General features: G+C 34.7%; 3 protein-coding genes, 1 long non-coding RNA gene and 1 pseudogene across 7 annotated transcripts; 4 read left to right on the top strand and 1 right to left on the bottom strand.

Annotated features, from left to right (window-relative positions):
• LOC107612471 lies at positions 770-2,588 on the top strand. The gene is made up of 6 exons (XM_021108343.1): positions 770-793; positions 877-972; positions 1,096-1,161; positions 1,246-1,729; positions 2,019-2,100; positions 2,509-2,588. Exons 2-6 carry the CDS (start codon positions 944-946, stop codon positions 2,586-2,588), a joined length of 741 nt encoding a protein of 246 aa, XP_020964002.1. The 5' UTR covers positions 770-793; positions 877-943.
• On the top strand, positions 2,590-2,908 carry LOC110265761. Its single transcript, XR_002352080.1, has 3 exons — positions 2,590-2,620; positions 2,691-2,784; positions 2,870-2,908. It is a non-coding gene; the product is annotated as an uncharacterized LOC110265761 (long non-coding RNA).
• Positions 6,460-11,485, top strand: LOC107613806 (spindle pole body component 110). 3 transcript variants are annotated; one of them, XM_021109920.1, is made up of 12 exons: positions 6,460-6,676; positions 6,788-6,874; positions 7,069-7,229; positions 7,845-7,903; positions 7,976-8,030; positions 8,730-8,777; positions 9,140-9,179; positions 9,798-9,838; positions 9,908-10,012; positions 10,468-10,515; positions 10,866-10,985; positions 11,170-11,485. In XM_021109920.1, the coding sequence occupies exons 1-12, from the start codon at positions 6,628-6,630 to the stop codon at positions 11,230-11,232; spliced, it is 876 nt and encodes a 291-aa protein (XP_020965579.1). In that variant the 5' UTR covers positions 6,460-6,627; the 3' UTR covers positions 11,233-11,485. The 3 variants fall into 3 exon arrangements, with proteins under 3 accessions (XP_020965579.1, XP_020965580.1, XP_016171449.1); XM_016315963.2 differs by having other exon boundaries at positions 6,463-6,676; positions 7,096-7,229; XM_021109921.1 differs by lacking the exon at positions 10,468-10,515.
• On the bottom strand, positions 11,460-14,528 carry LOC107613807 (E3 ubiquitin-protein ligase ATL59). 2 transcript variants are annotated; one of them, XM_016315966.2, is made up of 6 exons: positions 14,303-14,528; positions 14,033-14,223; positions 13,868-13,950; positions 13,319-13,505; positions 12,763-12,949; positions 11,460-11,862 (listed from the first exon to the last, which is right to left on the bottom strand). In XM_016315966.2, exons 2-5 carry the CDS (start codon positions 14,081-14,083, stop codon positions 12,791-12,793), a joined length of 480 nt encoding a protein of 159 aa, XP_016171452.1. In that variant the 5' UTR covers positions 14,084-14,223; positions 14,303-14,528; the 3' UTR covers positions 11,460-11,862; positions 12,763-12,790. The 2 variants fall into 2 exon arrangements, with proteins under 2 accessions (XP_016171452.1, XP_016171451.1); XM_016315965.2 differs by having other exon boundaries at positions 14,033-14,528.
• LOC110265372 lies at positions 14,887-16,957 on the top strand (annotated as a pseudogene).

Raw genomic sequence — 20,861 nt, 5'->3', positions numbered from 1 at the left:
ACCAAGTGATGAGTAATGTCCTGAAATTATTACTCCTTTCTTTTGGCTTTATTATAAAGATTTCGTAATTTCATATTTTGGTGTGTTTTGTATGCTAATAATTGTTTCTTGTTTTGCAGGGAGAACCAAGCTGACCTGCGATCGACAGAAGGTCGCTATGTGTCGTCTGAAACGTAAGAAGCTTTATTATTTAATAAAATCTTGTTATCATGATTTGGGTGTATTTTGTGGAACCATTTCGGTGTATTGTGTAGATCAAGTTGGGTGTATGTTGTTTATTAAGTTGGGATATTTCGTTTGTTGTGTTGGGTGTATATTGTCCATTTGGTTGGTTGTATCTTGTACTTTCATTTGAGTGTATTTTATACCTGTATCTTATTTTGTCTGAATAACATCAAATCTGTTTTAGAATACCGGCTGTGAACTTGGGAAGTGATGCTCCTTCCTCTCAAGGACGCACAGAACAGAGTAGTGTAAACCAGCTGTCACAGAGCATGTAATTTCTCTTTCAAATAACCGTTACTTTTGTTCTTCTATTACCCTTCTACTTCTAATTCTGTATATATTTTTTTTAGAAAAAAAAAGCCCTTTATTATTTTATTCAAGAAAAAAAAGGCAGGAAAAAAAAAGCAAAAACTGCAAGTATGTAAGTTCTCAGAAAAACAAAGCCTGTCTTCTTTTTGAATTGTTCGGGTGTATTTCTTGAATTTCTTTGGGTGTATTTTAGGTTGAGTCCGTCTGATTCGAATATGATGGTTGTGAGGGAACAGACACCGTTGGAAGCGCTTGCAATGTGAGTTTTCCAATAATATTTCAACCTTATAACCTTATTATTTTCAAAGGCATTGTTAACCTTTCCTTTTTCTTCTTGTTTAGAGTCCCGATTCAGGTTTTTGTGCCGGCATCCCAAACAACCACTGAGACAGATTTTGAACCAACCCCTATGCTACAGATTGAAGGGACTACAGAAACGTAAGAAATAGTATTGAGTGTATATTTGTTTAGAGTTTGGGTGTATATTAGCTAACAGTTTGGGTGTATATTGTTCCTGATTAGTTTTTTTTACGCCGTGATTAATTTTTTGTAACTGTGCAGCACTCCTGAAACCCCCAAACAACTTCAAGAGACCACACCCACGGTTCCCCCAGCTCCAACTAAAATGTAAGTTCATCAGACTAAAATCAATCTTTGCTTATCATCCGTATATTCTTATTCTTATTCTTATTCTTATACATGATGACGCAGTCATCCAGACGCAGAAGACGCTGCTGCCATGTTGATGATGGCACGGACAGTACCCTATGTTCCTAAAACAGATCCAGGGGTGCCATCATTCAGCCTTGGATTGACTGATTCGAGCCAGGAGGGGGCGTCAACGCAGGAGACAGAAAGGGCAAAATCTCCTGAATCTGCAAATTTGATAGAAGAATTGGACAATTTGGTCCAAAAAATAGCAAGCAGTGCGGCGAAGGGGAAGAACAAAAGTCCACAAATTCAGAGGGAGACTGGGGGAGAAAGTTCTGCAAAGTTTCGAACTCCTGGGGGATTATATCAGATTACGGATGATATGAAACAAAAGTGCTACATCTGGGGGACGAGACTGAAGGAAGATGCAGATGGCAATACTAACGAGTATGAGGAAATGTGCACTCTGATTGGCCAAGGAAAATACATTTTGATGAGAATGCACCTTGTATCCCCCCAGGCAAAAAGTGATATAGAATCTCAGGTAATATTAGAATAACATTAATGTTTTTACACCAAAGTCAATTGCAATGCTTATTAATGTAAAATTGATTTCGGCATATATTTCTAGATTGTATCTGCCATCTGCCTCATCCTCAACCAGAAAAATGAAAAGAGGTTTCAAGAACAAATATACTGTCTCCCCCCCGATATTGTGGTAAGTGTTACTTCTACGAACTTTGGGTGTATTTTCTGTATTGATTTGGGTGTATTTTTTACGTTCAATTGGGTGTAAGTTTAGTATTTCATTTCTTTTTTCGCAATTCTTGCAGTGCATGGCACTTTCGGATCACCCAAAGGGGGAATTCGTATCACCGAAAACAGAAAAGAAATTCAGGGTGGAAGCCTACCCGAGTTTCATTCCCTTCATAGATAGAAAAAAATTAACTTCCCATCCATATGTAAGTTTTTGTTTGCTAAATTTGTTAGTACACTTATTTACTTATATGCCAAATAAAATAACGCACTGTTGAAATGTGGGAATCCTTCAGATTTTTGCTCCTATTTGCCACATGGGGCATTGGTGGTTATGGCTAATAAATACAACAAAGCGGAAATGTCATATACTTGACCCGCTACACAAAAGAGCTCCAAGCGATGAGAGTAAGCAGGTTAATAAATTCACTGTAAGTTGCCTCTGTCTTCTTTACTTTAATATTTAGGTCTATTTCGTTAGTTGTGTTGGGTGTATATTGTCCATTCAGTTGGGTGTATCTTGTTCATTTATTCGAGTGTATTACTGATTTGTTTTGCTATTTAAAGGATATGTATTTTCAAGATTGATAACATATGCCGGCGGGGAACCTCTGCAGAAAGGGGAGAACGAGAAGAAAATTAAATAATCATATGTTAAAATATCAGGCCAAAAAACAAGGTATAAATTTGTGAGTCTGAACATTAAACTTTCGTAAATGAGATTTGTAATTTATTTTCTTCGTTTTCAGCTATGACTGCGCTATCTATGTTATGAAGTGGATGGAGTTAATTGAGCCGGAAAACATCAAAAAGGGGAAGTATGAATGGGATAATTGGCCACAGGTAACTGTCTTTAGAACTATATAACTCTGTATTACTTTACTGAATTAATATTGCTGTTTAAACAGAATATCCTTTTTAATTTTAGGAGGAGGTGGACCACTATAGAGTGGAGTATGCTTCCCAGATACTATTCAGTGAGATGAATAAAGAAAGAGATCGGGCAATTAGGGAGAGTAGTGCTATAAGGCTGTCGAAACCATCCTCTGTATTATTGAGTCCGTTTTGTCAGATTGATTCTGCTGATATAGAAACTGCGTAAATATTTGTAAATTGAACAAATAGAAAAATAAACTCAATCGCCACAAATTTAAAGAACATTACTTTTACCTCGCTTAAAACTTTCGTCTTCTTCTTCTTTGTGCCATTTGCGATCTGTTTCTCCAGCTTTGAACCTAGCCTGTTTTTTGGACGTCCTCTTGTTCGAATCCTTGGCGGGCTTTGAAGCTCATTAACGGATTCCAAGTTGGCGTCTTCGTGGGATAAAGATGTCCCCTTCCTTTTGGCTTTTAATGCTTTCATCTCGGCCATGACGTTATCGTACGCACGGTGCAGAATTGCAGTCAGCTCCTCCGATTCGGAGGCAAATTCGCAAATATTTTGCGAACGAAAAACCAATTGGTCGAACCTCTTGCTTCTTGGCTCCATTAGTGGCTCGTCGTGGCTGCTCTTGATGTGTGTGTGACGCCTCTTTACCTTCTTGCTCCATCTTTCCAGTATGTATCTAGGTGACACTTGGCTTGCTTGTTCGAAGCTTAACACGCTTAGTGCGTGACGGCACAGTATCCCTCTCGACTCGAATAATAAGCATTCGCATTTTACCTCGGCTGCAACTGAGTCGTAAGTAACCACGAACTTGTTGAATATTGAGCTGGAAACTTGTTCTCCGACGTCGTATACTGAATAGCCTAGAGCGGAATTCTTTAATCTGGTGATGCAATTCGCCTTTCCTCTGAATTGCGCTTGGACTTCCCTAAACTTTGCGTGAGTGTACGCATCTTGAAACTGAGCTTCAATGGAGGATTTGGTTGCACACGGTATGAGCATATGAAAATCTGCAGCATCTGATTCTCTCTCTGCTTGCTCCCTGCTTCCGAGGCAATTATCGTATTGTTTGACGAACTGAATAAGCGAGCTATTCCGGGTGATATACTTGTTAAAAAATGAATGCATGCTCTTGCTCCTTTGTGTGCTTCTCATCCCTGCCCAGAAGTGGTGATCCAGTTAGATAGGAACCCATATGTGACAGTCTTCGTACAGATCTGCATAATACACCCAAACACAGACTCTAAATACACCCGAAGGAACATGCAATTTACACCTCTGCTGCAGATTTTAAAAAGACATTACCTGAAAGCCACTTGTTGTCCGCAAGACCAAAATTCAGCAGAAAATCGTTCCAATTCCTATCGAATGAGTCTTTGCTGTGAGAGTTCCAAACAACTTGGCTCATTTCTTGTTCGATATCGGCATGTCCCTTGTACCCGTTTAATTTGCTTGGAATCTTCTTCATGATGTGCCAAATACACCAACGGTGAATTGTCGTTGGCATACAGGCCTCTAAAGCCCTTTTCATTTATGCGCACTGATTAGTGAGAAACCCTTTCGGAGCGTTTCCTCCCATGCAACGAAGCCAGCATTGAAATAACCATTTGAATGATTCCATTTCTTCGTTCTTCATCAAAGAGCATCCGAGAAGTGTTGACTGACCGTGGTGATTCACCCCGACAAAAGAACCACAGACCAAGTTATACCTGAAACAAATTACCATGGTCCAGAATGCAAAATCATTAGTTACACCTTAACAAATGCTTCGCATACACCCAATGAAACAGCCAATATACACCTCTGATGCGGATTCATAAAAATAAAATAATTTAGCATCATAAACAGGGGCAGTTTGTTTACCTGTTTGTATTGTAGGTGGTGTCGAATGAAATGACGTCTCCGAAATACTCAAAGGCGGCTCTGCTTCTTGCATCGGCCCAAAAAGCGAGCTTAATCGATTGATCCTCTTCGAGTTGGAGCTCAAAAAAGAAATTTGGATTCTTCTCTTTCATTCTTAACAAATATTTCCTGAATTCCTTTGCATCTTCTTGTTCGGAAACATTCCGCACTTCCCTCGTAATGTAATTCTTCACGTCCTTTTCGATAAAATTTAACTCGCGATGACCCCCGGCAGCCACAACAAATGATTGGTAGGTTTTGCTTGGTCTGATACCGGCCTCCTCGTTATTCTCTATTGTACGACGAATGGACATGCTTAGTTCCCTGTGCTGTTTGAGCATCTCTGCTTTGCTTGGACAGCAGGGGTGTGAATGATCGAGCACAACCTTTGAAATAATCCAAGCACCGACATCCTTCAATGTGTGTATATAAATTCTTGCAGGACAGTTTAGACCGGCTGTAGGATTGGTCTTCTCGGTCGGAGGTATTTTAGATTTCCATTTTCCCTCTCTGCTACATGTAATCAGTTGATTCTTAATCTCGTTTCCCTTCCTGTTTGTGCACCGAACTCTTGTAGAGAAACCTGCAGCCTTGGCATAGTTCCTGTAAAATTTTCCAGCATCTTCAAGGGTGGTAAAGGTCATTCCAACCTTCGGAACAAGCTCGTCATCAACAACCGAGAGAGGCTGCACAATACACCGTGTCAGAAACTGTAAATACACCCATAGATATGATTCAAATACACCCAATCATGCCTAGTATGATACACCCGAGCCACAACAACTCAACTACACAATGACCTTTAAAGCCATAAGCTGTAAATACACAAGCTGCAGAATACACCATGTCAAAAACTAAAAACACACCCAATCATGTCTGATATAATACACCTGAACAACAACAACTCAATTAAAATAACAAAAAACCAGTAAAGTGTAAATACACCCACACTTCTAGCAAAAATACACCCAAAAAAAGACTTGATCTACACCCGAACGTCTGCTATAAATTCCAGGTAATTAATCACAACTAATACATTGAATCGACAGATTCATGTTAACGTGTTAGTTTCACAGTCAATGTTTAGCAATTTTTCAACTACACAATGATATACAAATTACTGAAAGAAAATTCATTATGTAAATCAAACCTCAGGAACTTCGTTAGATCCAAATTCATAATCCACTTCGCCTGGATTCAGCTGAGAATCTGAGGTGGAATGATCCATTATCTTCAAAACGAGTTCAAACTTTGATTTCAGAAAACAACAAATCAAAATAGAAAACGAAGATCGAGTTACAGAGAGAGAAAAGTAACATAAACGAAGAACATACCAGTGAGAGAGCGAGAGGAAAAGAACGATGGAGAAGAACGAGGGAAGACGCGCGAGAAGAAGATCAACCAAATCTCAAAATAACGAAAACGAAGAAGGAAACAAATATTTTAAATTTGGTAGTTAGATATACACGGGATCTTATATAGCGCGTGTAATCAACGTACGTGGAGCAGCGCGTATTTTGATTTTATTGTTTAATGAGCTTGTAAAGCATACAAGCCCTAATGGCTTGTATGCAGAGTTTTTCCCTAAATTTAATTAGACAAAAATATAAAAATTACATCGAAATTAAATTCAAAGATCTTAAAATGTAATAGGAAAAAAATAAAAAATGACACAAATATTTATTTTGAGAAAACTTTTGGAGAGTTGTATTTAATTATTTATTATTATTTGATTTATTTTAGAGATCAGAAATATTATGTATTAGAAACCCTTTCCCTCCACAAATTCCTGAATTTTGCGCTTTGCATGAGTCAGTTCAACTGCCATAACCGTTCAAAACTTGATTTCACCGCCAAAATCGTTCTCCGAATCGATCATTCTCTCTGGTTGTGAAGGAGATGGAGGAGTACTTACTGTGCATGAAGACTTTGCGCTCTCAAATGAACGGTATCTGATTACTAATCCATATTTTCAACAATTTCTGCTGCTGCTTTTCTTTTTAGTTTTCTTCAAAATTTTGAATTGGAACATAGATCAAATCCGAAGTTGAATTTTCAGATGTGGAGGATCAAGCGGCTAAGATCTCAGTAGAAGAGGAAACGCAACTCACCAACGTTCGCACGATGGAAAAAGATATCGAATCAGGTCTCTCTTCTTCAAACTCTCTCAATGTTATTGTTTCACCGAATTTTTCTCTAAATTCAAAGCTTCAAGAAGTTATTATTACATTCTATATAGTTTTTAACCGAAACTTTAGGACTGTTTATGAATTTCTCGCTTCAAGAAATTTACTTCAACTTGATAAAATATGAACTGTGTGACACGCTCCTGTGAAGCAGTTTCATATAATGTAAATGTTTATGTAGTGAAATCGGAAGTTAAAAGAACGAAGGAAGATACTGAACAAATGAAGAAAGTGATGGGTGAGCTATGCTCTAAGATATTGGAGAATCAGAAAAAGATTGCCTCTTCGGAATCTGATATCTCCAAGCTTACACAGGTAAAGGATGTGGCCTTTTCTGTGTTGTTGGCTATCTTACCAATTCGTGTGTAGAGGTGGAGGCTTTTCATGTGGTATTAAACGCACTAGCTATTTGATGTGCAATTCGGAGAGTAATTTTCTTTCGAAAGGTTTCATTGCAAAAATGAGTGAAATGAGAAGTTTGGTACGTTAACCAATTAATTTACTAACTGAATTAGTCATTGTTCTTTGTTGTAAATTATATTCATGATCTAGTGGACTGAAACTTGTTTTCTTTTTATTAATGTGATACTATCCATAGTTATGCACAAACTTATGTGTGTCTCTCTATGTTTAAAGTCATAAAGGTGAAGTTGTTATATGAAACTCAAATGTAATACTTAGAGATTTGTATCTGTAGCGATATGTTTCTTTTCTTTTCTTTTTTAAAAAAGAGAAAATTTTTGTGGAAAAACTCTCAAAACTATATGGAGATATAGTAGTGGTTTTTAATACTTCGGAGCATTTTTTTTTCTCCCTTGTTTTGGCTAGTACTTCAATAGTAATGAAAAAATAAAAGAGAGAAATGAAAAATAAAATAAAGTTCTGATATGTTATGCTGTTTTGCTCATGTTCATGACACTCTACCAACAGACCCTGGAACTTATTCATCAAGAGAAAGTTGGGTTATCTGCCAAACTTTCAGAGAAGAGGTAACTAAAGATGCTAAATGAATGTTCTTATACATATGATGGTTATCCATCTAAATTTCTTTTCTCCAACAGAGCCTACTATACCAAGGTTGAGGAGGACATGAGTGCCAAATTGCAGAAGCAACAGGTTTGATCTGATTAGTCTGCTTTATTCGTAAATGATGCCTACAAATATGTGTCAGCATATAATTGCTTACTTAATTAATTTTTTATTCACTTTAATTCCTGTGATATTGTACTTCACCTTGTACTTAGGAATATAAATAGGATATCAGAGGACTGTGTATCTTGAGTGATTTATTCACACAACTTAGGGTGGCTATGTGGTCCTTTTATCTTTCAACACGACTCATGACCTTTGGGGCACCAGGCTCAATGCATTCAATAATATGTTTGAACGATTGCCAGAGCAGCTGTTGGCATCAAAGGGGTAGGGAAATAATAAGTTTTATAAATATGTTTACACTTGAACTAGAAGCCAATCTGCTAGTATATAAATGTGCTATTTGGGTGTTGGTAGTGGTTGGCTACTGGGCTGAAGAAAAGTTTAGAGATACTTCTTAACATATGCGTCTAAGATTCTTTGAAAACATGTAGTGTGTCAAGTGCATACCATAGTGAGGAAACTACCATTGGAGGCATTGTGGAGTGTGAGTGTAATGAAGCCACTTCTTTAACGAACTTTTTATTGGACTCGGTGAATCTATTTTCCGTCTTTGTCCCATTGGTCCTATCATGTGATGGAAGACTCTCCATGTCATACTTCATGTTAGTTCTTTCTTTTAGTTTGTTGAAAAAAATTACTGAATAGAGAAATCTTTGGCAGGAGTGGCACAGAACTAAGATGACTAGTAGAAAATTGAAAGAGCATGAGGTAGTATGATTTCTCATTTAATGTTATCTCGTACATATATATATAGAATTTAATTTTGATGCACTGTCAGTATAAAACTCTTTTACACGTGCATCCAATCACATAACGCCACGTTAGCAAAAATAACTACCTTTTCTATTGACCGCGTGAATGGTCATCAAAGAGAACGGTTGTGATTGTACGACTGTGTAAAATATTTTACACTGTCAGTGTATGAAAATTAAACGCTCTCTCTCTCTCTCTCTATATATATATATATTTGTTGAGGGGGGGAGGAGGATAACACTTCCTCTTATTGTCAGGCGCTATCTGTTTATTAACTTTCCCTGTTAGTTTCTGCTAATCATTTTTGTCTTATGCAGATCAAGGAAAAAGTTGATTTACAGAAAAGTAAAACCAAAGGCATGACTCATGCTTCTGACAATTTTAACTAGCATGAACAAAAGGACTGGTCATTTACAATTCCAGTTTGATATTTGACCTTTGGTGATATAATAAAAAGTCATTACAAGAATTACTTGACATTGTAGATTTGTGCCCCGTATAATTAGAAGGAAAACAAGAGTATCATTTAACCAGTATTATTGTTTTGGCTTTGCATGAGAATGGCTACTGTGAATCTCTGATATACCAGTTGTAACATGCTGTTAATGAAAATTGCCTTGTTGATAAAGTATATGAATCTGTTGTGTCTATCACTTAGTGTGATCATTGTGATTGGTGCCACAAGATGCTATGGTTCAGTAGGAAAAAGTAGGGGTTAGCTCAGTTTAAACTCAAACCAGCACACAACTACCTACCTCTATCTGCTGCCCTAACAGAATCAGTATTTTGGTATTGAGTAGGGAACTTTATTTTGTCTAGACTGAAACTCTGAACTAAAAGTCGATCTGTTCATTTTATATTAGTTTTAGAAAAGGGGAAATATCATTGGATTACAGGCCATGAACATCCTTTTTCTTTTTTTTTTTAATTGATAAATAAATTTGATATCCAAGCTTTCTTTTCATAAACATGCAGGGAAGGCTGCAGCCGATGGTAACTGTATCATGGACAACCCGGTAGACTACTTTTTTCATTGATAAATGCTGCACGGAGGTGGAATTTGGTAATTTATCTGTGTATGACAGGGGAGTGATGCAAGGAAGAGCATAATCATCAAACTGGATTCAGCTAAAGGAAGGCTTGATGAAATTCTTAATCTAAAATCCAAGATGCTTATGGAGAACAACAAGGTCAGTGATTATGCTTCCTTTTAGGCTGTGAAGTAGATATTAGTCACTCAAGTTTATGTCCTGTTCTCTACTTATTTTTTGCTCTATAACATTTTCGTTTTTCATATCATGTTATCAGTCTGATTTAATTTTGCATTGTTCCCTGTAAGTTTTAAAATCGGTTCTAAAATAGCCTCTCCTTATATAACTTCTCTCTCTCTCTCTTTACCATTCATCCCCTTCTAGTTACTTCAAATAGCCATGAATGGTTTTGAAAAACAATATATCTTAAACAGTGCCATCTAAAATGGTCCCAAGCATCAAAATTGAGTGCAAAGTCTTATATGCGGCTGCTGCATACATGTAACTCATTTAGCTATAGCTAGCTATATAGTATATAGGGATTTCTTTCATACCCTAATGCTCTTGAGAAAATCATATTGGGAGCTTTTGATTGATATTCTATTTCACCTCAGATAAAACTCGCTATTGAGGATCTGAAATGCAAGACAAATGATTTTAAGGTTGGCTGTTATTCCGCTAGAGTTATTGAGACCTGTAATTATTTTTCCCCCTTCTTCAGATGGTTGAGGGTGGAAAAAATTACATATTGTATATTCTTTTTAGGAAATGTCGTATGTCTTAAATGCGTCAAGTTTATGATGTATCAAGATAATCCAATGATGTGATTTAGCAAAAATCGTTGATGTTAAGTATATTAAAGTCTCTCCCATTGAATTATCTTGTGCATCATAGCAATGTCTCTTTCTTTACTCCTTTTTAGTGGGATTGTCAATAATTTCACGGCTTTTAATCAGTGATTTTGTAAAATCTCTCATTCAAAGTTTTCTTCACAATGATTGAGCTCCACTAGCTAGAGCTAAAAGCTGCAGATATAACGGTTCTTCAAGAAGAATATAACGCACTTATGTCTGACAAAGCTGGAGAAATTGAGTACTTGCAGTCTCTGGGGAAACAAGTTGACAAAGTCAAGGTAAAATATGTACATGCAATGTAACCTTTTTCACCCCCTCAACAATTTGTAATCCTGCAATTCGCAATGAAATAGTTCTAGCCTATCCTTAGCAATATTTAGTTAAACTTGTCATTATCTTGCATAAAATAAAATTCCCTAAGTATACTTTCCCCTGCATTCATATATTCCTCTGATTTTACAGGAGATCCATCATGTGGTAAAATGTGCCTGCGGGGAGGAATTTACTGTGGCAGTGAACATGTAATTTTCCAGAGAGAACACCGATATCAAGACACCGCATATTCCGTTCATATTGATCTTGATCAAATAATATTATACCATTAAAAAAGAGCAAACATTTAAGTTCTGCAGTAGATGTTGTTTGGTTAATTGGAACCGAGTATCTTAGAATATGATCATTCTAGAGGTAAATAAATATACTGGTGTTTCATGTAATGGATGTGAGAACCGGTGTAATATTATTACTCATACTTCATTCAACTTAAGCTGCTTCATCATTGGATTGTCCACAATTATGATCACAGCTTAGCTTCTTGTTTGCTTAGGTGATTAATAATACACTTAACCATAAGTTATATTTGACCAAACATTCCCTAAATGAGTTTAGGACTGTTTTCTTGAATCAAGATAAACGAATCCAAGCTCATCTTTTAAGATATACAATTCTCATTTCGAAAGAATATTTTCAATATTCATTCAGTATTCAATAAGTTACAATAATTGTGCCAATTCAAATTTGCTCTCAAAGCTGTGTCACTGTGTGAATACATTACTTATCGGAGGATGCTGTACACATGCCGATAGATAAGTTGGAAGGAATACGGCAATACGCTGTCACTAGCATGTAGATTGCTAAGTTTGAAGGGCCATTGATCTGGATTCCAAGGATTTGATAAGAGAAGTGACAATCAACTTGATATAGATGCATAGAATGAAGTTTAAATGATAAATCATAATGAATAACTATCACTGACCTAAATGAGACAGAGACAAAAATAATATTGATATAAAGAGAAGAAAGAATTATGGTAGAGAAATCAAATTGCAGCCTTTTTTTATATCTACAATTTTTTTTTTGTCAAGCAGTGTCATAAGGAGACTTGTTAAGGTTATCAAAGTAGAAATAGATCAAAAGGATATGATTTCAATGTATTTATTATGTGGAAAGTTTTAAAATTTTTCATGAGTGGCAAGTGGCTACGTTTAATTTAGGCACTTGTTAGCTAAACCATTTTACAAAGCTTAAGCTAAGTGGAGTTTCATGATTGGTTTTCTATCTCTTTAAGCATCTTATGCAAGAGTTATATGAATACGATATTACGATGTATAGATTATACAAAATCTTTTATTTGGAGAAACTTTTCATGAGGGTTGAAAGAACCAAACTCCTTTAGTTTGACTATAGAGGTTGTGATACTGATACCATTCTAATAACCAACTCCTCAAAAGTTTTAAACTTACAGTTGAATGACTTTAAATTGCTACAACAAACCATTTAAGCAATTTGATACTTTGATATATATCTTATTGATCATCTATGATTGATTCCGATGCTGCATTATGATAATCAAATTTTACCACAATTAACATGAATTATTTTGATTTTGATTTTTATTTTTAAATGCTGATTCATAACTGATGCATAAATTCTGAGACTGACAAAAGCTAAAGCATGATAGTGATGTTGATGTATATGTGTATGTATATGCGTTGATCCTCCACCAAACCTAGAAGCTTGGACCTCAAATGTAGTAACTAGAAGGCAAAAAATTACCTTAGGAATCTCTGATATCTTCATCCTTCTACTGATTGTTTTGTCCATGTTGTCCTTCAACATCGATGCAGTGAGCGGCAATTGCAACCTCTCCTGAGACATTCTGGGAAACAGTGGTTTCTACATGACTAGTAGCTCTCAACTCTGATGATTCTATGGTCTGTGTTTCCTCATTGCTCTGTGGCCCCTGTCCAAGTGTTTCCATTGTCAGTATCCATATCAACACTCACTTTCCTTTTTTTTTTTTCACAATAAGAAGCACCAGGTCTTAATTGTCAACATCTAAATGGAGTCTAATCATAAATGTTGACAATCAAATGATACGTTATGTCTTGAACATGTTATAAATCTGTGGATTTGAATGAAAATTCAGTTAATATGGTCTCACATGAACATGTTATAAAGTTTCATCCAAGTGCCATATTTCTTTCTCATTTATTCCATTAGAGAAATATAAACATCATTATCAGCTAAGTAATATAAAAAATAAAATATCATTATACATGTGAGAAAGTAGTTTTGGACCAAGACCTCTTAGGATTACTGAAACACTTACATCAACCTGTCTGTGAGATGGCTCTGTTGAAGATTTAGCCGATGTTAATAGGGACAAGCGGCAGAGAGGGCAGGTGCTGTGGCTGGACAGCCAAAGATCAATGCAGCTCATGTGAAATGTATGGCCACATGCAGGTATCTGTTGAAGCTTATCCTCTGCTTGGTAGTCCAAAAGGCACACTGAGCATCTGCAACAGAAAACACAACATCTCATTGATCAGAAAAGCTAAAGATAAATTCGGTTTCAGTTCAAGCAAACACAAAACAGAATGAAGCCCTAATGTTTAGACAAGAAATTGGTATTAAAAGTAGATATAATCAAGTTGTGAGATTTAAGTATCTTGGTTACATTACCCAAAATGGTGGATCATATAGGATTTCCTTGCAACATTGTCCTATACTAAAGTATTGTTTCTACTTTCTAGTTTCTACTACAAGTAAGATAACTTGGAATTAGTGACCCTCAAGCAGGATCCCTTGCTTTATTGCTTTTTTTTTTTTACAATAGAAAATAAAAATAAAGATATGATTTGCATAGAAAATTACTCACTGGGTATCTTTGACAGAGAAGCTTTCCTTGTACACAATAATAGGCAGCATCTCTCTCAATTCTTTCTTCAACCCAATATCCCACTGCCTCAAAAAACAATATATGCAAAAGGTGAGTACCCATTTTACTTGTACCAAATACAACAATAATGTATGATATTATTACCGTGGAGATGGTGCTGGTGTTGGAGTCATGAGCAAAAGCAAAGGGTCTCATCCTAAGGGAGGACCAATCAACCCTTCTGGGTCGAAGATAGAAGACATAAAAGAGGAAGAGAAGAATGAAAGTGAAGAATATTGGTGCCGAGAAAATGAATGCTCGATAGAGCTTCAGTTCAGCTGAAGCAGCAGCAGCATCTGAAATATCAGATCCAGAATCAGAAGAAGAAGAAGAAGAAGAAGGGTATGACTCTGAGTAATAGCCTTGAGACATCACCAAACCATAGTAGATACAACTGTTAACTGCTTCTTCAACTGTTAATAACTAACTGGAATCAATGAATGAATCCATTTAATTTGCATTTGAGTCAGAAGCTTAGGTCAATCAAATGAAGAATTCTTGATGCTGCTCACTCACTTTGGATAGCAAAATGAACCGTAAATAGAAAAAATAAATAAATAAATAAATAAAATGGAGAAGGATACGTTTGGTGGTGATACTGACAAGTGAAAAACATATAAAAATGTTATATTAAATTTAAGAAATTTTTGACAATTAGTATAAGAGATTAAGAAATGAAGAGTAGTAAAAGTCTTAATATGTATAAGTTGTAGAATTTGAATATTTGTAACTAAAATTTTTTACAATTATTATTATTATGACACTTTTAATGTATGTTTATTGCATTTAATTAGTACTTGATGTTTCAATTGAATAATAATAGTTTTTTTTATTTGAAAATAAAAGTTAATTTGGCAAGATTTGAGTGGTGGATTTTAAAATTTTGCCAAGTAAGCGATAGTGTTGACATGGCGTAAGTAGAAGAAGAGAAATAACTTAGATGTAATGTGGGTAAACCTATGTACCTACTTTTATATATTAAGAATTTTCATGACATGGATTAAAGACGTTATTACGCTGAAGCTAAGTCGTTGCCCGGAAGCAACGTGTTGTATGGCTCGCGTACAGTATCAAATGAACAAGAATCGCTACATCGGTGCTTGGGTAGAGTGTTAAATGAGTAAGTGTTTCTGCATTTTCGTGAACGGACGAGGATAAATAAGATAGTTCACAAAGAAAAATGTAAAGGTAAAGGTCGGAGCGACAGAAGGTTGAGATTTGAAACATGGAATATAGGTACTCTAACAGAAAAATTCATGGAGGTAGTGAATACTATGACAAGGAGAAAGATTAACATCATGTGCTACAAGAAACAAAATGAGTCGGCGCGAAAGTTAGGGAGTTGGATACCTTTGGGTTCAAACTTTGGTATACAGAAAAGATGAATAATAGGAATGTGGTGGGTATTATCGTGGATAAGTAGTGTAAAAAGGACGTAGTGAATGTCAAGAGGGTGAGTAATCAAATCATCTATATCAAACTTATGGTAGAAGGAGGTACTTTTCATATGATTAGCGCCTATGCACCACAAAGTGGGTTCGGACAAGCAACATAAGATAAGATTTTGGGAGGATTTAAAGAGTTTGGTCCAATACATATCTTTGGGAGATAAAATTTTCTTAGGAGTTGATTTAAATGGCCATGTTAGAAGATAAGTGATTGGATATAAAAGTATTCACGGAAGCCATGGTTTCGTGATGATCAATACCGAGGGTAAAACTATTTTGGACTTTTCCTCAATTTTTGACCTTCTCATCGTAAATACATGTTTCAAAAAGAGAGACGAACATCTTATAACCTATAGGAGTGGCATGACAAGCTCTCAAATCAACTTCTTGTTAAGGAGAGTCGACCGAAAATATTGCATTAATTGTAAAATTATTCTGGAAGAGAGTTTAACAACACAACATAGGATGCTCGTCATGAATTTTCGTGTTGAGAAAAAGATATAATACGAAGAACCCAAGGACGTAGTGGTGGCGGATGAAAAGTGAGGAACAAAGAAGCTTCCTAAGACAGGTAGGAGAAGAAATAAAGTGGGAAGGGGATGGAAGTACAAAGGAGATGTGGAGGGAGATGGTAGAAATTATTAGAAGAACAGCAAAAGAAAATTTTAGTGAATCTAGAGGGATAGGACCAAGAGACAAGAAGTCTTAGTGGTAGAATGCGCGTGTATAAGAAAAGATAAAGTCCAAAAAGGAGTGTTTTAAAGAGTGGTCTTTGTGCCGTAATGTAGATAATTGAGAAAAATATAAGGCGGCTAAGAAAGAGACAAAAGTGGCTGTAAGTGAAGTAAGAACAAGAGCATACAAGGGTCTCTACCAGTCCTTAGGACCGAAGGAAGAAGAAAAAGGTATATATAGAATTGTAAAGAGTCGTGAAAGAAGAACGAGAGACTTGGATCAGGTTAAGTGTATAAAGGATAATGATGGAGATGTTTTCGCTCAAGATGAGAAGATCAATGAAATGTAAAAAGATATACTTTCTACAAGTTATTTAATGAAGGACAGAAGACTCTTCCGAACCTTGGTCGGTTATGCACGAGGGAAGAAGATCAAAACTTCGACTACTGTCAAAGGATTCGAGACTTCGAGGTACAAGAGGCTCTAAAGCGGATGAAAAATGTCAGGACAATAAGACCCGATAATATTTTGATTGAAGTTTGGAAGGGTCTTGGAGAGAAAGGCATCTCTTGGTTAACCAAGCTTTTTAATGAGACTTTAAGGTCAAAGAAGATTCCAGATGAGTGGAGAAAGAACACCTTAGTACCTATCTACAAGAATAAGGGAAAAGCGCACCTTAGTACCTATCTACAAGAATAAGGAGAATATAAAGAGTTGTGGAAACTATAGAGGGATTAAATTCATGAGCCATATCATTAAGTTATGAGAAAGAGTGATAGAACAGAAGTTGAGATAAGAGACACAAGTAACAGAGAACCAATTTGGTTTTACGTCAGACAGATCCACCACTGAAGCTACATACCTGTTAAGAAGGATGATGGAAAGATATTATAGTAATAAAAGGGATCTACATATAGTGTTTAATTATTGATTTAAAAAAAGCATACGATAGGGTGCCAAACACTACCAAAAAGAAGGGGTTTAGCCACGAAAAAATCCGTGGCTAAACTCCAAAAAAACTATGGCAATTATGTTTTTGCAACAAATGAACATCCGTGGCTAAAGAGGGCGACGCGTTTTTAGTTAGCCATGCTTTTTACTCCAATAGCCACGATTTTAACATCCGTGGAGACATTTTGTTAGCCACAACTTTAGCACGTTTAGACACACTTTTTTCCGTGGCAAAATAAAACATACTTTACCTATGACAAAATTGACCAGGCCAGACTTTTTTGTCACACTTTTTTCCGTGGCTAACGATAGAAGTTAAATTAAAAAAAAAATATCATAATAAAAATGCTCTTTAATATAAAATTACATCATATAATATTAAAAAAATTAATCACATTCCTATACGTATTATCCATAGTATAAAAATATAAAATTAACAAATACTTAGTATTGAAAAGCAAATATCCTAGATTAATGGATTTAATGTTAAAAAAATATTCAAATAAAACTATTACAAAATAAATATCAAACTTTGCTAGAATGATACAAATCTTGAAAGTACCAAAATAATGAATTTATCAAGCTCTCCATTTCTTGTTACACAGACAATCCACATGCAAAAATATTTTCAGGTAAATAGTAAAAAATACACATAACTTCGGCCACTAAATTATACACCACTGAATTATACACCCTGTCGATACTCCAATTGCTTTGTATACTCCAATAAAATCTATTAAGCAACATAGAGATCAAGAATTAGGCTAAAAAATTAATAGGTCATGATTTGACTCCTTCGAAGATGATAAAAAAAATTAAAGTACAATACTTACTTCTCGGATGTAATTTGCAGCTGCTTTGCGGCCTTCAATTGTCAGTTGCATAACATCTTTCAAAATGCCAATTGGTGATTTAGAATCTATCTACAACCAGTAACAAAAGAAAGAATGCATGTTGAAATAAAAAAAAAAAAAGTCCAAAATTAACTTTCATTGTTGACTAAAAGAAATATAAAAAACAAAATGATGTCATGAAAATCTTCTTCGCGATTCGGGTTTACCGATTTTGCTTGCTTCTTTGGCGACTCAAACTGACGGTACTTGAACTGTAAATCATGGTCCTGCTCTTTCACAAAACGTCCGGTGTGATCGTACCTAGAACCTAAACAGAAACGTCTTGAGCGAATTGCTTTGAAGGTTAGCTGAATTGATATGCGTGCAGGAGTTAAGAAATTACGAATCTGGAGAAATGGAAGAAAATGTTATTAGCGAAAGAGGTTGGCTGCATGTTATCAAACTTGAATCAATTGCAGGAGCTAACAAACAGAGATTTTGGGAATAGTGGGAGGGAGTTATTGTTAAGATCGGGTGAGTGGACTACTTAATAAAAGTTGCACTTAATATTGCCGCTCAAAATTTTATTCATCTTATTATAGATGTTAATTTAAATTTTGTTTAGCGAAGTAACTATAACTTTTTAATTTAGAGTAAAATTTAATTTTAATAAAAAATATCAAATTGTAAAATTTACAACTTTAAACTATATTTAAAAAATTTCACATACTAATTAGAATTTAGAATTTTTACTCGTTGAATTTAAAAAAAAAATGGCATCAGTAAAAATTAAAATAAATAAACTTAAAACTTAAGAATTTGATACCTTTAAATGGAAAAAAAATTTGTACATAATTAAAAAATGAACTCCCATAAAAATAATTTTAATTTATTTTTTAAATTAAATTAATAAAATATAGGTATAAAACTAATATTCTAAATTTTAAAAGTTAAAATTCTGTTTATTAATGTTGCCATAAATTAATAGTGAGTAATTAAATAATGAATAATTAAATTAGTTATTATTTCAATCAATCATATTTAGTATCTTTTACTTTTTAAAATTAGTTAGAACTATTTTATCAAAGATAAATATGTACTCTTTTTATAAGTACTCTTTTTATAATTTTAACATTTATTTTTAATTGAATCATTTTATTCTATCACCAAAGTCTCTAAATAATGCATACCGTAAAATTGGACACTGAAACTGCATTTGACCAAAAAGAACACGCACAAAAAAATGTAACAACTAAAAAATATAAATATTGAAATTGTATGTATATAATTTAGTCTTTTTGGTTACATTACAATCTGATTTAGTAACAAGTAATGAATAATACAACCACGTTAAAAAACTACGGTTAAATCAAAAAAGAAAAATTAATCAAATCAGTGCATAGCTAATACTAAGTACAAAAAACACATGATTCAGAGATATGGCCAAATTCAAGGATCATACGAAGTGAGAAAACTGCACATCATCAACAACATCTAAAATTAAACCATTAGCATACTTTATTAATTTTTCATGGCAGCACTCAAAAGGAGGGAGAAGAATTCAACAATTGAAGAATTGAAAAAGTCTGCACCTAATAAATTGAATTTACCTTAAGTTACGGTTTAAATTTTGAAAAAGTATAAATTGCATAAAAATATTTTGAGAGGGATGGAGGACAAAACCAAATTAAACATAAAATTTAAAAGTCAAAATCGTTCGATTTTGCCACGATAATCATTGAATCTGTGGTCATTAAGAGAACTCATCTCAAGTTAGTCACGAACAAATAAAATCGTCGAAAAATTTCACAAAGTTTGGCCACGAAAATACAAGACGTTGCAAGTGATTACCACGATCATATAAATTTGCCACTCTTTTTAGTTCGTGGGTATCTTCCCGTTGGTAACTTCCGTATTTTTGGTAGTGAAAGAAGATCTTATGGAAGATTTTGGAAAGAAAGAGAGTAATGATCACATATATTCGTGCAATTAAAGATATGTATGATGGGGTTACAACTAGTATAAAAATTCAAGGTGGTGTAATAGAGGAATTTCCTATTGGTATATCATTACACTAGGGATCATCCTTAAGTTCATACATGTTTACATTAGTCTTGGAAGTACTCACAAAACATATCCAAGAGCTTGTGTCATGGTGCATGCTTTTTTTCGATGATATCGTCCTTGTAGGAGAGTTAAGGGAAGACCTAAATAAGAAGTTGAATTTATGGAGAGAAGCTCTAGAAGTGTATAGTCTGCGCATAAGCCGTAGCAAGACGGAACGTAAGTTCGGCAGCTAAAGGAAAAACCCTAATATAGAGGTGAAGATTGGGGAAAACATCCTACAAAAAGTTAAAAGTTTTAAGTATTTTGGGTGCATCATACAAGATAGTGGAGAGATTAAACAGGATGTAAATCATTGGATCCAAGCAGGTTAGTCAAAATGGTAGAGTGCGTCTAATTTTATATATGACAAAAAAGTATCTTTAAAACTTAAAGGTAAATTCTATTGCACTGCTATCAAACCGGCTATGCTTTATGCAGGCACGGACCTAGGCACAACAGTGAGGGGGCACTTGCCCCCAATGTGTTTTCAATTTTTTTAAAAAAAATAGTTATACATAATGTGACTCCACTTCAAATTTTAAATGACCCCACTACAAATAAATTAAATTCAATTGGCCAAAGTTTTAAATTTACTTTTTTATTTTTCTATTATTTTGACTATTATTTAACCTATCAAATTTAGTTCTTGTGTTGTCACGCTTTTATTTCATTAAACCCTCCTCTTATTTTTATATTTTCAACTTTTTTTTTGTTATCCTCTCTTCATTAAAGGGTAAATTTTAAATTCTCTATTTTTTTATATAGCTCTCCATGATTCTATGTATGTATTTTTCAATTTCATTGTTTCTCTTTTTGATATTTTCAATTGAAAATTTTAATTCAAACAATTATAGTTTAGGTATTAATCTAATGTTTTATTCTCTTCGTGACTTTATATATTTTATTTATTCTAAATTTGAT

This window comes from Arachis ipaensis, chromosome B08 (assembly GCF_000816755.2).
Source record: "Arachis ipaensis cultivar K30076 chromosome B08, Araip1.1, whole genome shotgun sequence".
NCBI classification, from domain to species: domain Eukaryota; kingdom Viridiplantae; phylum Streptophyta; class Magnoliopsida; order Fabales; family Fabaceae; genus Arachis; species Arachis ipaensis.
This window is presented reverse-complemented; position numbering and strand designations above follow the sequence as displayed.

Excerpts from the sequence above, each read along its gene's own strand:
- LOC107613807 (XM_016315965.2), bottom strand. The coding sequence starts at position 14,299 with ATGTCTCAAGGCTATTACTCAGAGTCATACCCTTCTTCTTCTTCTTCT. Across the intron at positions 13,951-14,032 it reads ACACCAGCACCATCTCCACG|TGGGATATTGGGTTGAAGAA; the intron begins GTAATAATATCA and ends TTTTTGAGGCAG. Across the intron at positions 13,506-13,867 it reads TTCTCTGTCAAAGATACCCA|ATGCTCAGTGTGCCTTTTGG; the intron begins GTGAGTAATTTT and ends TTTCTGTTGCAG.
- LOC107613806 (XM_021109920.1), top strand. The coding sequence starts at position 6,628 with ATGGAGGAGTACTTACTGTGCATGAAGACTTTGCGCTCTCAAATGAAC. Across the intron at positions 8,778-9,139 it reads GAAAATTGAAAGAGCATGAG|ATCAAGGAAAAAGTTGATTT; the intron begins GTAGTATGATTT and ends TGTCTTATGCAG. Across the intron at positions 10,013-10,467 it reads TGCTTATGGAGAACAACAAG|ATAAAACTCGCTATTGAGGA; the intron begins GTCAGTGATTAT and ends ATTTCACCTCAG.
- LOC107612471 (XM_021108343.1), top strand. The coding sequence starts at position 944 with ATGCTACAGATTGAAGGGACTACAGAAAC. Across the intron at positions 973-1,095 it reads ATTGAAGGGACTACAGAAAC|CACTCCTGAAACCCCCAAAC; the intron begins GTAAGAAATAGT and ends GTAACTGTGCAG. Across the intron at positions 1,730-2,018 it reads AAAGTGATATAGAATCTCAG|TGCATGGCACTTTCGGATCA; the intron begins GTAATATTAGAA and ends CAATTCTTGCAG.